The 16814-nt window shown below is 38.3% G+C and overlaps 1 protein-coding gene across 1 annotated transcript in view; it reads right to left on the reverse strand.

Moving 5' to 3' along the window:
• Positions 1 to 16814, reverse strand: part of obscna (obscurin, cytoskeletal calmodulin and titin-interacting RhoGEF a) — a 69491-nt gene that overhangs the window by 17236 nt on the left and 35441 nt on the right. Inside the window, exons 37-60 of the mRNA XM_038272234.1 lie at positions 14211 to 14477; positions 13842 to 14108; positions 13066 to 13332; positions 12661 to 12927; positions 12303 to 12569; positions 11863 to 12129; positions 10656 to 10922; positions 8419 to 10578; positions 8265 to 8337; positions 8084 to 8178; positions 6874 to 6986; positions 6564 to 6764; positions 5790 to 5872; positions 5491 to 5664; positions 5245 to 5404; positions 5023 to 5127; positions 4582 to 4746; positions 4182 to 4340; positions 3881 to 4058; positions 3691 to 3804; positions 3408 to 3575; positions 721 to 823; positions 505 to 634; positions 305 to 410 (exon numbers count right to left, since the gene is read on the reverse strand). Of these exons, the coding sequence (XP_038128162.1) occupies positions 305 to 410; positions 505 to 634; positions 721 to 823; positions 3408 to 3575; positions 3691 to 3804; positions 3881 to 4058; positions 4182 to 4340; positions 4582 to 4746; positions 5023 to 5127; positions 5245 to 5404; positions 5491 to 5664; positions 5790 to 5872; positions 6564 to 6764; positions 6874 to 6986; positions 8084 to 8178; positions 8265 to 8337; positions 8419 to 10578; positions 10656 to 10922; positions 11863 to 12129; positions 12303 to 12569; positions 12661 to 12927; positions 13066 to 13332; positions 13842 to 14108; positions 14211 to 14477 (6156 nt within the window). The remainder of the gene's footprint in view (positions 1 to 304; positions 411 to 504; positions 635 to 720; positions 824 to 3407; positions 3576 to 3690; positions 3805 to 3880; positions 4059 to 4181; positions 4341 to 4581; positions 4747 to 5022; positions 5128 to 5244; positions 5405 to 5490; positions 5665 to 5789; positions 5873 to 6563; positions 6765 to 6873; positions 6987 to 8083; positions 8179 to 8264; positions 8338 to 8418; positions 10579 to 10655; positions 10923 to 11862; positions 12130 to 12302; positions 12570 to 12660; positions 12928 to 13065; positions 13333 to 13841; positions 14109 to 14210; positions 14478 to 16814) is intronic.

Here is a 16814-nt window from a genome sequence, read left to right on the forward strand (position 1 = left end):
AAAGGAAAGTGTAAGTATGTGAGTAAAATTTCAAGATACTGCAAACTTTATGGAGTTTATGAATGGTAGTGTTGGAAAAAGAAGTACTGATTGGAACTGATTGATGAATATTGTAACGAATTGTGACATAATGTGATGGAAAAAAGGGTGATAATGTGAAAACTTGCCAATGGCATGTGCTTTAATTATATCCCTTTAAAATCATGGCTAACGTTTAAACCTGTGTGCCACACATATGAAAACCCTTTAGTGGGTTTCCACCTTGTGTGGAAGATATTCACTCCGTTGGCTCTGACAGTCCTACCTTTAGCAGGTAGGCTCTGCTGTTGGTCACTCTCTGTGTCAGCAGGTGGCACAAAGGCAGGACAAAGACCTGCTTTGCACTTGATGCAGCCAAGTTCATTCCAGAGCTAATAAAAAAAAATTGTTGGGATTTTAAGTGACACTAGGTGTTATGAAAAGAAGGTTTAAAAAGTTCATTAAAGAGACATATATATTACATACCTCACATTCATACACTCCAATATCTGCCTCTGTTGCCCCTGTAACTGTAAGAGACAAGATTCCACTCCGGGCATCATTCACAATGGAATATTTATTGCAGTCAGTCAGCTCCCTGCCATTTTTCAACCACCTGCAGGAAAAACAGTTTCTCCAGTCAGTAGACACATGACCATCTGCATTGACACGTAATGCTATTGTCTCTGTGGTCTGCCGTACCTGATTCTTGGTAAAGGGGTAGTGAGAGTGGAACATACAAACTGGATCCCTTCTCCTTCAATCAGACAAGCGCTTTCTAGTCGGGTCACAAATCTGGGTGGAGCTGGAGAGAAGGACAATGTGCATGCAAAACAACTTCAAGACAAACCACCTCACAGTGCCACATTAATAGATACAATGTCTACAAAAATCATTGATAACACAATAAGTGGATTATTTCCGAATGATTTCAGTGACCATCTACCGGCGTTTGTGGTTTATAGCAATTTTTACAGAGATCCTTCTAATAAAGACAGATAAGTTTAAAAAAAAATCTGCTGTAGTCAAAACTGGGATTCAATAATCCTAAGAAAAAATTAAGTCCCTAAACATTTTAAAGATACTTATAAGAAACACTGTCCAGTAAAAAGACTTTCAAAAACTGGTAGAAAAGATCACTGATCCTGGGATAAAATAGAGAGTTGCATCAGGTACCGACAACAAAAACCCCTAACATAATGTTTCTCACAGCAATGGAAGGGGGAGATGTCATAGCTGTTGTTAAAAAATGTATAAAAAAGGTAAACTAACAGTGATAAAAATGACAAAAGTCAGAAGAGTTATTGATGCTATTATTAAACCATGGTAACCTCTCTTTCCAAACGGCTACATTTACAAACAAAATCAAAGCTGCTATTGGGCCATAAACCATGATATTAATTTTGGAAATTGGGGACCAATGTCCATGATGATATTAACAATGTCAGGGGCAGTCCTGATAAGATTGATGTCACTTTTATTAACTTGTCTTTTCACTTCCTGTTTTATTTTGGTACTCATTTTCTCTCTTGTTTTAGGCAGCTTCACTTCCTGAGTTTCTTCCTGCAATCAGGATTTGCCACAGCCTAATGCAATTCACCCGGTGTATGTGCTCCTCTTTTGTTTGTTAGAGTATTTAGTTCCCACCCTTGCAGCTTCCCTTTGCCAGTTCGTCTTTGTCCTTTGAGCTTAGCGTTCCAGCCTTTTTGCCTGTTAGATTTAGCTTTTTAGTGTTTTGACCCCTGCTTGGATTTGGACCTGTCTTTGCCTCCGTTTTTTGATACTTCTTCTTCTGCTGGACTTATTGGTGTTTAACCCTGGACTGAATTAAAAGAACTTTGAGTTTTAATCCACTGTGTCAGGTCTTGCATTTGAGTCCTTTATTTCTGAGCCTTGTGACAAACATGATGATTGGGCTAGGAGGATGCATTGTTGCTCTGCAGTTGGGCCTGCATCACCTCCCACTCTGCCTAACACACTCCCAAGAAGATATGCAATGCTCCTCCATGGACACGATGCTGAAATGTTTTGAGTCGTTTATAAAAGCTAAAGCAAGCTTTATTAAGAGTTTAAAGACTAATATAACATTTCCTTTCATGCACACTCATATGCTCATCACATTGAATTACCAAAATATGATCCTTTGCGAGTAGAACCCTCTTGTCTGCTGCTACTAGCTCAATCAAAAAAGGTTAAGGATCATTTAACTAAAGGTCATTGTTTTCTGATTAAGCAAATCATTTAATAAAAGATTATTTTGCTAAATACTTTTTTATTTACATCTTAGATTTGCATTGTGAATTGGTCTGAACGTATTCCAATCGCTTCAAATTAGTCAAAAGCTAATTTGATCACATTCCAAACTGTTTCTGATAAAATTGGTTCTTAAACATAAAATCCATGCTGCACTGTGATATCATTGCATAATTTTATGGATTAGGATTTTCAACCATGCTTTTCCATCTTCTTTGTAAATAGTAGCTTAGTTTAGTTGAGTTTCAATACTGTAGTTAAGAGTGTAACTTGGGGCATGCTTTGGTGGCGCAATGGTTAGAGCACACGACCCATATATGGAGGCCTTAGTCCTCAACGTGACCGACCCGGGTTTGAATCCGACCTGTGGTCCTTTGCTTTCTATCTCATGTACTCTCGTGTCAGTCTACTGTCCAATAAAGAGGCAATTGTGCTGTAAAAACTAAAAAAAAAGTGTTTGCCTTGGAGCTGAATGACTTTTTTTTTTAATAAACTGACTTTTTTAATTGAAGTTGTAGTGAATTTATTGCATATATGTGCAGAGTTATCCGTTTAACCATTGTTTAAGCTTTATTTTCACATTATTTACAGTTATTATTTATCACAATTTGTGTTTGCAAACCATATATGAAAGTCTGAATATTGTTTTATTAAAGAATATGTTTACCACCGCTACAGGGCGGGGCATTTAAAGAATTCATAGTTGCACAACAATGCAATAATATAATAATATAATAGATAAACACCAATTTATCTTTAATGTCAAATTTGTATATAACTCGACTAATAGGTGCTCAATCAACAGATGATTCAAGCTAACTGCATATCTCTGCAGCCCCCCCAGAGTTGCCATCTTAAGAGATGTGTAAGACGTTGTATATGTCAAATGTAGTTTTTTTCTGTACAAACTACAAGCATATAATTTCCCTCCCTCTTTACAGACAGTGATTTGGCTTATTTTATTGAATTATTTTATTGAATCATTACAAAAAATGTTTGTAGCTTGATTGGACAAAATAGGAAAAGGGCGGCTTTAAGTAAAAGCTAAATAATCAACAGAAAAACTTCCGTAAAACCTGGTTGAATTTGCTGTCTTTTTCTGCATCTGTTTTAAATCATAAGCCCCCATTACTCACCGTGCACCACCACCTTTGCCAGAGTGCCAGCACTGCCCATGGAGCTGGTTGCATGACACATGTACTGACCAGAGTCCTCTGCTGTGAGGCAGTCCAGGACGAGACTGCACGCTCCTGAGCGGTCAGCCACGATGATGTGACGTGGGTCATCCTCTAAGGGAAGCCCATCTGGGATGAAGGAATATAAATTTACAGAATTAAAAAATTTATTATTGTTTGAAAATGTAATGTTACTCAAAAAGGATATTACATGAAAAAAGAAGAAGAGCCAACAAAAACAAACCTTTGATCCAGCTCACTGTGGGTTTTGGAAATCCAAACACTCTGCAAGTCAGTTTGATTGTCTGTCCAATTTGCGCTGAGCAGTCAGAAAGCATTGATTCAAACACTGGAGGACCTGTGGATAGATGCAAACTTAAATACCAGGAGAAATTCTTATTTGGCAGCTTGTTAATGTGTCTGAAAAAACCTACAGTTATTACTGAGGCTGGAGCGTTCCTGCAGCTCCTTCAGGTCTTTCAGCCAGGACACTTTAACCAGTGCAGAGTTGCTCTGTAAAGTGTAACGCCGTATAGAGCCTCTGTGTTCATGCCACAAGCTCCATGACTTTTCCTCTCCACCAACACTTTCCTTTATTTCCACATCATTCAGCTGAACAAGTGGTAGAACCAAAAAAATATCAAATTAAGCAAGAACATTTACACTTATAGGGCAAATATATAGTTTATCATGAAGGACGCAGCTACTTTATTGGAACCTGGATGACTTAGTTACCTTCATTTTGTTCTTAAAGCTGTATGTGTCACGATTCATGCTGCCATCTTTCTTCACCTTACACAGTACTATGCACTCCTTAAAGAGAAACACTTGTCTCTGATGACCTCTGGAAGTTGTTTTCATTTCTGGAGAGTCCTCCCACACTGTTAATACTCCCTGAAGAGATCAATTGCACTGAATGTTTTAATATTTTAAGAACTAAACTCTTTAAGACAAAGATATATTATGAGAGCATAGCATACAAAGTTTTTATTTGAAATTTTGCTTTACTTAAGTATAGGAAAAAATAATTTGTATCCTTCAAGGAAATCTTGAAAAAAGCATTTGTATCACCAAAAGTCAAAATAAGCCAAAATAAAAATATTAAAATCACAGAATAAAAGCATTTCCTCCTTACCTGTCGCACAGGCTCACCCAGAGCTGTAAGAGGAGCTGGATAGTTCTCAATCAGGGACACCCGGTGCAGATTGTCTGACCTCCAGGGCAAGCAGGACACCACAGAGAAGGCATCTTCTAACAGGTAACAGCTCTGACCACTCTTAGCCTTGTTCTTGATTAACTCCTGGCAATAAAATCATTGTATGAAGTGTTTGAAATTAAAACTATGAATAGTAGAAGTTGTATTTTTTCTAAGATTTCTAAAAGTCCCATTAAAAGTAATATGCTTCCCCATTTATGGGATGGATGGATGGATGGATGGATGGATGGATGGATGGATGGATGGATGGATGGATGGAGGGATGGATGGATGGATGGATGGATGGATGGATGGATGGATGGATGCCAATGTTTTTGCACTCTTGAAAATCCCTTATGAAGATTAAATACTTCTTCTGACCTTCAGTAAACTCTGGTAGGTTTGAATTCTTTCTATTGGTTGCTGCAGGAAAGTGAGGACATCCATGACTGGGGTGTCACAAGGCTTCTCATGTGCCGTTACCTCCTGAACAGATATTGGAAAGAAATAAAAATCAGTGCATCTGCACTAAATATCCCTTTCTACATTTTAACCTTTGCATATTTAAAATGAAGCGTACAATAATGAAGTGATTTGAATTACTTTAAAGTATTGCTGAACAGCCTTGTCGCTGATGCAGGCCTCTGCTTGTGCTTGTCCCACCATGTAGTGAAGATACTTCTCAAATTGCTCAGCATGCTTGATTAGGTACATGGCAACGTCATCATCCGTTAAACACTCTCTCAGACCAGGGAGGATCAAACTGAGAATGAATGGATTACTGAGGACTACATCTTTCAAAATATCTCAACAATAATTTGATCAAGTTTGGGGAATTGGGTTTATTACCGTTCATGTAAACCAACAATATCTTTGATGTTCCTGAAGATGATCTCTTTCTGGTTGAGAATATTGATGGGAACATTGTGGCTGCTGTCCAGCTGATTAAGATGGTGAGAGATGAACATCTTCATTGCCTTTACAAACTCCTCTTCTCCATCAATCAAGCCTTGGATCAGCTGACTGAAGGTATCAGGAAATATAAGCTGATTAGTATCAATTCCCACAGTTCATAAAAGACTCGTTTAAATCTAGTAACTGTGATTACAAAGTTCACACTACAGATGTGTTATGAAAAACAAGCAGACCTCAGTGCTCTCCTGTACTCTTCTTCTGTTGACCCAATTCCATCAAGACCCTCTTGAACAAATCTACTTTGTGGGAAAATTTCCTGTTGGAAATTAGAGTTAAGCTTTTATCACAAATCTCTTTCTTGTCTCTGCTGACGGTGTAACAAAACCGGAGAATATTTTACTGTGTTTAAGTACAGCTGAAACGTTATGAAAGATGTCTTTGAATACTAAAGTTTACAAGCATATGTTGGCACATTAAGACGTATTTGTGTAATATGGCAAAGTTTTCTCAAAATAATGACATATCTAGGGGAGATTCTGGTTAAAAAAATTTGAGAAAACAGGGGCACACCTCAAACATGTTAAAACTTGGTTCTTGCAAACTCTTAATGACCTCAAGCACTGCAATTTAGTGAGTGCTGTATTAACAAGATTATTATTTTTTAAGTCCTTTATTATGTGGGCATCTTAAAATATGCATGCCAGCAACCCCATTGTGGGTTACAAACCTGACTTAGTTTTACCAGTTCTTCTAAATATCAAATAACTCCGAAAAGGGAAGGGCAATTAGAACAATTAATATGGAAATGTATTAAGTCTCATGGCTTTGAAAAAAACTCATAAACATAAAAAAAAATCTCTGTCCAATGTAACAATCCAACTGATGTAAAATAGGAATGGTTTAGCCTGACTTTATGTTAAAAAGATACAAATTAAAATGTTATATTATATATTTGATTTCAATTTTGCATATTACTTAACATTAACCAACAGTATTTGACAACATACTTTTCTCTTCTTTTCCAAATAGGCAGGACAGAGCCATCCTTGGCGAGAAGGGTTGGTTTTGGTTGGTTTGGTTTTCACCAACCACCTGTCAGGATGAACAGAGTCTAGAACCTCCACAAATTGTCCCTCCTTCAGAATAAAGCTGTCCTTACTTCCAGCATTAGGACTGCAGTCGGCTCGAGCCACATATATTTCAAAAGTCTGTAGAAGAGCATTCAACAAGTCAGACTTTCTGTTTAAATCCTTTCGATGATCAGATTGTGACCTAATTAGGTCACATTTGATTCTAATACGATCATTTGAAATGTACCTCTTGTCTGCACTCTTCACCGTCTGACTCAGATCTGGACCCTGTACTAGTTAAAGGTGTGTGGGAGCGATGGTGCTTTGGAGATGGTGTTCTTAGTTTAATATCATGAGCACCTTTAAACAAGAACAGAGGGGAACATAATTAATTTTACTTTAAGAAAAAAATATAACTGTAGAAAAAGAATAATGTAAAATATAAAGAAATTACAATACTTAATTTCCTTCTTTATATATAGACTTAAATGTACATGTTTAAATAACCAGGAGCCCCATTTGCAAAGGATGCATTTGAACAAAACGTGTCATAAGCAATTTTCATACATACATCTGTTTTTAGAGTTTGGACTCATTGGTGACATCTAGTGGGCATGCTGGGAAATAATTACTTATGTTGAGCGCATGTTGAATGAATAAAAAAAAATCATAAAAGCTTATGTGAATAAATCATTAGTAAAATGCACCCAAAAATACCCTTAACATAGCTACAGCTTTGTTAATAGTTGTTTGAAATGAGACAAAATTAAGGAAGCATTTGTAGACTACTTGCAAAGTAAAATGAAAACCTAAGGGGATCATTAACCAATTAGGTTTCTAAAGATGAAAACATTTCTTCCTGAACAGAGCTCAAAGCTGCAGCTTCTCTTGGAACACAACATGACAGAGAGTTTGGGCTCCAAAAGTAATAATAGCTGTGTGGGATTAAATTATTCGTAAATCATACATTACCTTCATATGGGTGTAAATGCAAGTATTAATATACATCTTATAAAGAGAACTATTTACAATATTAGTGTATAAAACATATGTTGAAATATGCCTAAATGGAGGTTAAATATAATCCAATCAAATAAGAGTCTGATTTTAGCCAATTTCAGTCATACACAAACAAAAATCACTCCAAGTCATATTGTAATCAATTTTAAAATGTTATACTATATGAAAATTAAAGCCAGTATTTGATATCCTTAATTCAAAATCCTAAACTCCATGTCTCAAACATAAAATAAAAACTATTACTATTACCAATGGCTATTATATTATAGTTTTCTTAGATGTTTCCTATTTTTTAATGTGTCTTCTCACGTATTTGACTTTGTTCTTTTTTCCCCATTTGATTTATTATCTGTACATTTATAAATAAAAGGGATTTTGAAAAAATTTTTCCAACAAATAAAAACAGATGTACTGACACAACAATAAAATGCACTGACCTTTAACAACCAACATTTTCTTAGGAAGTTTCAGAGCAACTGTTTCTTCTTTGTTATCCGTTGGCAGTTTGGTGTCAGCTGCTTTTATCACTGCCCTGTTCAAATATTTAATAAATAGTGGGTTCAAGAACACAATGTTCTATATGAGCAATGAAACTAGGGTTATTGTGAGGAACATTACCGTTGTGTTACTGGAGCAGTCTCAATAGGTTCTATTACATCTGGAGCAGTGTCATACTCTGATGGACTTGACACTGTTTAAAGTAAAAACAGGGAAACATATTTAGCATTACCCCTGGTTGGTGCTTAAAGCTAAATGCATTTGTGGTACTTACAGGAGCTAACTGCAATGAGTGAGGATCTTCTTCTCTCCTGCAGGCGTTTCTGATTGTCCTGTTCTGTCAGGATGTAGGCATCCCACATAGAGACACTTACACTTTCTACATAATTGTCAGTGTCTGCAGGTGCAGCTGTTGGTGTTTGTCTTTGTGTCATATCCTGGGCTTCAGGCCTTTGTGGAGCAAGCTGCAAAGGAGATATGGCTGCAAGTGGTGCGTGTATAGGCTTCTGGGCAGTGGGAACAGGTTGTAGAGTCTTCACTATAGTTATATTTCCATTATAGGAGGTTGTCCCAAACTTATTCACCGCCTCACAGGTATAAACTCCACTGTCGCTGTCATTTAAGTTTTTAACCACAAGAGTGCATTCTCCATTTTCAGCAGTTTTAATCTGGCATCGAGGATCATTTATAAGTTGTTGGCCGTTTTTCAGCCAGCGCACAGTACTGGGTTTTCCATCAATGACACATTTTAATGAGAGCGTGCCATGAAGATCTGCCTTCTGGTTCTTGAACACCTCCTTGAAGACTGGTCGCATTTCTTTCCGAGCTTTGTAGCCTTTGAATACTGCTTGAATTTTAACGGCAGCTTCTTGCATCTGGGGTTCATCCCCCATGTTGATGTCCAGCTCCATGAGAGAAGGTTCTAGCGGCTCTATGCCTTGAATAGAAAGCTGAGCAGTTTGTGTATGAGGCACAGCAGGTCGGAGGTGGGAAGGAGGAAGCTCACTTAAGGCCTCTGAAAATGTTTCTTCCTCCGAAATGTAGAGCAGAGGAATGTCTGCTTCTGTTAATGCAGGTTGTGTTTCCTCCTCTCTTCTCATTGGCTCAACAGCTTGTTTCATTTCTATAACTGAATCAGGCTCTTTCTTGATTGGTTTTACTGGTTGGGTTATTGGTTGCTTGAATTTATCAACTATTTGCCTATCAGCCGTATCAGACTTGTTTCTGTCCAATCTTGAAGTCTCTTTAAAATCTTTTTCCATCGGCGGTTTTGGCTGAGTTTTTGGCTGCTCTTGCGTTGACCTTCCTGCTATACTTTTAGGCTGTGTATAATCCTGATCTGTCTCTGTATCCCTTGAAATTTGTTTTTCCATTTCTATTTTTGCTTTGCTCTTTCTCCTCTCAGGGGGTTTTGGAGCTGTATACTGAGGGGTTACTGCATCCACCTTTTTTGGTTCTTCTACTGAGTGTTTCTCAAGCTGGTTTATTGTGCGTGCTTGTGTAAATACATCCTCTGCAAACTTTTGTCCATTTTCTCTCATCTCTTTATGGTCTTCGATATCTTTTGAAGCAGTCTTGCTTAGCTTAGGAATTGTGCCCTCTGTTCTTTTGGTAATAGACTTGATTGGTTGCTCTCCAGTTGCTACCTTTGGCTTAGATCGTACTGGAGGCTTTGAAGGCTCCTCTTCTCTTACACCTTTGTTATCTGATAGCCTAACATCGCTGTTAGTTGTTTCGCTCCCTTTAAGCTTCTCTTCTACATGTTTTTCACCTTCACTGTTTCGCCAAATCGTTGTTGCTTGCTGTGTTATCTTATGCTTGGCTTCATTTGATTCATCTGATGATTTCACTTGTTTCAACTCCTTTTTAACTTCACATCCCTTTTCAGTCTCTTTCAGTTCAACAGCTTTATTGTCCACAAGCCTTTCTGACTGATCTACTTGAGGACCGACTTGAATAACTTTTCCCACATTCTCTTCTAGTTGGCTTTTTTCCATTCGATCTTTTTCTGTACCCAAAGGTGAAGCTTCTTCAACTCTCCTGTCAACCTTGTAATCCCTCCCTGGTAGTTGAACCGGCTTAATCTCTTGCTTGTGAACCTCCCTCGCTTTCTCTTCATTCCTCTCCATGTTTGTTCCATCCTGGGCAACATCAAAGTGTTTTTCTATAGCTCTCACATGTTGGATATCCTTTTGGACTTCATTGTTGACATTCTGCACAGGCACCTTTAGGCCAAAAGATTCCTCTCTGTCTTTTTCTAAAGTAGTAATAGATGATTTCCTATTAGTTCTCTTTTTGGGCTCTGGGGGAACTGGGTTGTTCTGTGTAACATTTGGCCTTTCATTCTCTGAAGCAGGTGCTGGTTTAGACACGGTGCCTCTCACGTGCTCTGGTGCTGTTATAGATTTAGCCTCAAGTACATCAAGTTGTGGTGCTTTACAAAAGGAAGAATAGTATCATCAATAAAATAATCATCTGATAAAGGTAAGGTAAAAATAAAGATGTACAGACCTTTTATTTGTAATGTTGCAGAGGTTTCTATATCTCCGGCATGACAAGAGTATCTACCCCTGTCCTCTGAATTAAGCCTGTTGATGTTAAGCTGCAGAAAGCATCCATCCTTTTTCATCTCATACTTCTCACTGGGTCTCAGAGACAAAGCATCCTTCTTCCACTGCACAGACACTGCAGGTCTTGATAACTCACAGGACAAAGAGGCTGCACTGCCAGACTCAGCCTCCAAACTTTGTAATTCTTTGATGAACAATATAGCGCACTCTAAATGGAACAAAATCAGATGGGAATAATCAATATACAGTGTCAAATAAAGGGGCTAGTGTATTTTCTAAGCTTTATCTTTCTTGTGTTCAGTATTTGCTATCACATCTCTCTAAAATTCAGACACACATACTTTTTTAAATATTTGTTAGCAGTAACAGTTCATTAAGTTAAACTAGAGTTATCAAGCTTTTGGGATGTGAACATTAGAGAATGAGGAAAATTCTATAAAATATCACGATTTCCCACATCTTTACAGCATGCAAAATGTACTTTAAAGCAATTTGTAATGTTCAGTTTTCTTTCGGCATCACTGTCTCCTCATAGTTCTCTTTTATATCTAAGAATGTAATGAGTGCCTAGGAATAAAATGTTATGCTCAAAGTTCCCTAAGTGGTTAGATAAGAAATAGCCACATTTGTAAGAAAGCAGATGAAGTATCGTCTATTCAAGCATTCAACATACTGTGGTCAGTTAATCTTCATCATAATAGACAGCATTTTCATCGTGTTGGATGACATATATTTTTGGCAGTATGTGCCTTAGGTGTTATAAGTCATAAAATGCATGCAGATAAATAACATCCTACAGCTTGCATAACCAGTAATAATTCTCCAGAATTTCTACCTATGATATTCTTATCATCATTTAATAATATTTCTAAAAGGGGGGCTCTACTCTGTATATCCCAAACAATTTATTTGTGTTTGAAACAAATATTCCTTTCAAAGGTTTATTTTTTTTTAGCTTGCTAAGTCATTTATTATATCTAATTTTATTTATATTTATCTGGTAAAAAGGTAAATCCAACATTTTCTCAGAGTAACACTACAAGTTTGCAGAAATAGATCTGAGTGAAGGTCTTTGTAACCAACAGCAAAACATTAAGAATGTCTTATCAAGTGCATAAATGCCCAATGTTTAAACCAATAAACCCTACCTTGAACCGCCACATTTGCAATACTTTCTGCACTCCCTGCTTGGCAGGTGTAGCTGCCACTGTCCTCAGGTTTGAGGTCTTTGATGTTAAGCTGATAGAGACGACCATCTTGTTTTATCTCATGCTTCCTGCTGGCTCTCAGGGGCAGCCTGTTTTTCTTCCAAACCACTGAAACCCCAGGTCTGGAGAGTTCACAGCACAAAGAGATAATCCCTCCCACTACAGCATTCATATTTTGCAACTCCTTTATGAAATATAAAGGGAGTTCTGTGAAAGAAAGAAAATTCATTGGGTGTAGTAATGGGAATACAAATTACAGTCTCAATATTTCCTAAAGTAAGAATTCTCTAACAGAGAAAGCAGTCATAACAACTAACTAACATATACTTTTCACTGACTAAAATAATTAACAATGCTTTAAATCTTGCAAGATTTCTGACCTTTAACAGATACTGTTGCATTGGTTTCTGCAGGTCCTGCGTGACATGAGTAGCTCCCACTGTCTTCAGGTTGGACATCATTAATATGAAGTTCAAAGCGGCAGCCTTCCTGCTTCATCTCATACTTCTTGCTGGCTCTTAGTGGCCTCTTGTTTTTCTTCCATTGCACAAGCGCTCCAGCTTTGGACACTTCACAGCACAGAGACACTGATCCACCTTCCTCAGCCTCCACACTTTCTAGCTCTCTTTTGAAAATCAGAGGGAGTTCTGGAAAAATGGACATGGGTGAACATTTATTTCCATACACTAAACAATGAAGAGTTTTCTGACTGAGCAGTTCTTTTGTGGGTTTTCCAACCTTTCACTGTCACAGTTGCAGTTGTTTCTGCAGCTCCAGCTTCACATGAGTAGCTGCCACTGTCCTTAGGTGTGACATCTTTGATGGAAAGATAGAGGAAGCAGCCATCTTGCTTCATCTCATACTTCCTGTTTGCTCCCAGTGGCAGCCTGTTCTTCTTCCACTGTACTGGTAACCCTGGCTTGGATACCTCACAGCACAGGGAGGCTGTATCTCCCTCATCAATAGTCAGACTTTTCAAAATGTTCTTGAAGAATGGGGGGAGCTCTAAGGATATAACCAATAATTAAAACAAGAAAGAGACAAACCTGGCATAGCAGGAAAAGCCGGCGTTAACGTCGTGTGATTATAGTTTTGATTATTTGCTGTTGTATTGAGGAAAGGTTTTTTGCAAAATGAACTAACCTTTTACTGAGACACAGGCACTTGTCTCTTTTCCTCCTACTTGGCAAGTGTAGCAGCCGCTGTCCTCCAGTTGCACATCCTTGATGTTGAGCTGTAGTACACAGTCCTGCTGCTTAATCTCATACTTCTTATTGGATCTGAGAGGTATTTTGTTCTTCTTCCACTGAACCAACACTCCAGGTTTAGAAACCTCACAGATCAGAGAGGCTGTACTGCCTTCTTCTGCCTTGATGTTCTGCAGATCCTTCTTGAAGAAAGGTGGGAGTTCTGGGAAAATATTACAAAGTTCGAACGGATTTAAAAAAAAAAGCTTATTAATCAAACCTCATATATGGCATCTTTTTGTGGACTATACTCAGAACTTCTGGACTAAAACACCACATCTTAACCTGATATAAGAAATTAAAATATATAGTTAACTTTTTTTTTAATATTTGCTATAGCTTTCATTACTTGCATTTTATATGTGAGTTTTCTGTCTTGTACCTTGTATAAATAAGTTTTAAACTTATATTTTTTTTAAATTACAATTTCTGAAAATTGTATTTTTTGTTGTCTCATGCATTAGAAGGTAACATTATTAACCATGTTACCTTCAAAGCTTCTTTACTTCTTTTACAGCTTAGCACTGATTATAAGAGCTCGTATAAAGCAGTATTTTCCTAATTTTTAAAATACCTCTAACACCTAATGCAATAATGGAACACATGATTTTATATTAGCCTTATCATAATGATAGGTAGATATGCACAAAGCTGACCTCTAAAGGAACAAACCTTTTACTATTAAGTCAGCCACTGTCTGTATATCTCCTGCCTGACATGTGTAGCTGCCGCTGTCCTCCAGTCTTAGATCATTGATGTGGAGCTGGAGCAGGCAGCCGTCTTGTTTTATTTTGTACTTCCTGCTCTCTCTAAGAGGAAGTCCATTCTTCTTCCACTGCACAGACACTCCTGGTTTAGATAATTCACACTGCAGTAAGGCTGCCCCTCCTTCCTCAGCCTCCAAACTTCTCAATTCTTTCTTGAAAAATGGAGGCGTCTCTGAGGATACAGTTAAACATCACATACAGCAGATGTAGTCATTATATGTAAGAATATGTAGAAATAATAGAATTTTTTTTTTACATTTACAGTTTAACACACCTTTTACAGAGACGGCCCCAGTCGTCTCCACGCTGCCTGCTGCACATGAGTAGGTGCCACTGTCCTCAGGTTTCAGATCTTTAATATGAAGCTGAACAACGGAGCCTTCTTGTCTGAATTCATATTTCTTGCTGGCTCTCATTGGTAATTTGTTTTTCTTCCAAATCACAGGAATACCAGATTTGGAAAGTTCACAGTACAGAGAGACGGTGCCTCCTTCCTCTCCATCCATGTTTTGTAATTGTTTCATGAAGAAAACTGGACATTCTGTAAAATGTTTCAAAAAGTTTAAAATCTTGCTGATTTGTCTGCAAATATGAAATTAACTTAAGGACATATTGCCACAGCTGGCAAATATATTATTTTTTATCCTTCCCAGCAGTGGCGGGCTTTGCTATTTTGGGGACCCAGGCGAAGTTCAGACAGCGGACCCTCCTCCAAATCAGTCTTCACCCCCCAGTCGGCCCTGAGCGTCACAGATCATGTTGATCTACCACAGTGTCCATGCTGCAGTACTGTTAACCAGAGAGCAGCCCGGCTGCTTTTCCTATTCCCTCAAATAAATTCCCAATTGCACCCAATAACAAATATTGTTGACAGCTGTTATTCAATGGGCATGCACCCCAAGTCTTAATACACCATGGGTGATGTGTCTAAATTGGAAACACTGCTTCTCTTTGTACAGTAGGAGGTGGAGCTTTTAGCTTCTTAATAGAGGGGATGAAGACGGTGAAATATCCCTCTATCTCCCCTCTTTAAAGAAGATATACACAATATACTTGTTATTGTTGGGATCCTGAGGCTTGCCCACCTGGGGGCACCAAGGATCCCTTCCTGAGGGTTTGTTTTACTGTTGGGATCTGGGGTTCTGTCTATCTTTCTCCACCAGAGGGCGTACGGGATCTCCTGAAGCTGGAGCTGACTTCACCAGCTGTTCCTCATCTGCTCATTAGGAGACCAGTACTTAAGTGGGCTGAGGACCTCACTCCGGCGCCAGAGTGTTTACCCCTTGCTCACACTGGCTCAGGTGCGGTTACCGAGCCGACGGAGACCGCAACTCCTGCACACCCCCTCTCACACCGCCCTTTTGACTACGGTGCGGTGCGGCTCTGCGGCTCCGGCAACAGGTCCGGAGATTTAACAGAAGTTCACTTGAGTTCACGTAACTTCACGCGATAACACGGCCCAAATAAGGATATTTGCGAGAGCTTGTTGCGGAGGGCTCCGGCACGCCGCAAGGATAGCTTTCTTGCGGAATTTTCTGCAGCGCCGGAGTGTCTCGGTAACCGCAGCCGGACAGCTCAGCAGCCGGTGAGAGAGGTTTACGTCTTTTTAATTACTTGGAATCACTGCGGCGCCGCACCCACCGCACCGCAACAGTAAGACCGGAGTCGGTGTGAGCCTGGGGTTAGTCAGTTACGGTACAGCAAACCCTGAGTCAACCTGTCTGTCTAGTCTCCTTACTGCGAAACCTGAACCTGATCCATTTTGTCTTCTCTGCTTCCCAGGTTGAACCTGTCTGAAACCAGAAACTCCCTGAAGAGTTTCTCTGTTGGAAATCTGTCTGTCTGATCTCAGAAGAATCCAGGAGAACCAAACCTGCCAAAGATCTGCTAGCCTGCTCCCTGAAGAATCTGGAAGAGAAACTCAAACCTGGTGATCTACAAGCTCTAAACTAAGCTCAGCCTCCACCAAGCCCTCAGCCTGCCGCCAGCCTGTGAACCCTCCTGGTTCCCCCTTCTGCCGCTCTGCTCAACCTCCAGAACAGTAAACCCAGTCGTGACCAGCCCTGGACCTGATTACCCCCTGACCTGTATTTGTTCTCATTATTTATTAAACCTTCGAACTTTTTCCCTGCCTCCTGGTTGTGTTTCTGCATATGGACTTGAATCCGAAACCCATCATTACAATTATAAAAAACATTGATAAGAAAATACATTTTCACATATTATTTCAGCAATAATACTTTGGTGTAAATTTATGTTAATGAAAACAAGTAAGTTTAAAAAAAAAACTAAATTTTTTTTTCTTTACTATTTTTAAAAGTAGCTAAAGATGGAAAAAAATGTCACTGATAATCAGGAGGCTTCTGGTTTATTTAGAAAAATATTAATCTGAATTTTTGATCATTCTAATGAGAGAAAGTTTTTAAACTCAGACAATCTCAAATACTCACATAGAATCTTTGTCAAACAGCAATGTCCTAAAAACACATTTAATTATTTTATTTAGGATGAGAGATTTGATTAACACTGATTACAGCATCTGTAGTATCTATAAAATACTTTCTGTATAGATAGAAGGCGTAACCTTTTGGGGCTTAAATTCAATGTAGAGATTCATCCTGGACATTTTTTGGATAGTCTATTTTTTTTTTATCATTAATAATATTATAGTTATTTAGAACTATAAACATAAAAAAGTGTTTATGTTTTCATTTGATTGAAACTGTATATTGGCTTAATTCATTTAATTTATCATTTTATATATTGCACATATTGTACAGAAAAGTAAAAAAGTAAACAAATGAGGGAACTGATTAATGATTAATTGCTATTAGGCTAGTCATTTCTTTGTGCACCGTAAGCAATATTGAGAATCAAT

The sequence above is a fragment of the Cyprinodon tularosa genome, unplaced genomic scaffold, assembly GCF_016077235.1.
Source record: "Cyprinodon tularosa strain WSP-4 unplaced genomic scaffold, ASM1607723v1 ctg82, whole genome shotgun sequence".
In the NCBI taxonomy this organism is placed as follows: Eukaryota; Metazoa; Chordata; class Actinopteri; order Cyprinodontiformes; family Cyprinodontidae; genus Cyprinodon; species Cyprinodon tularosa.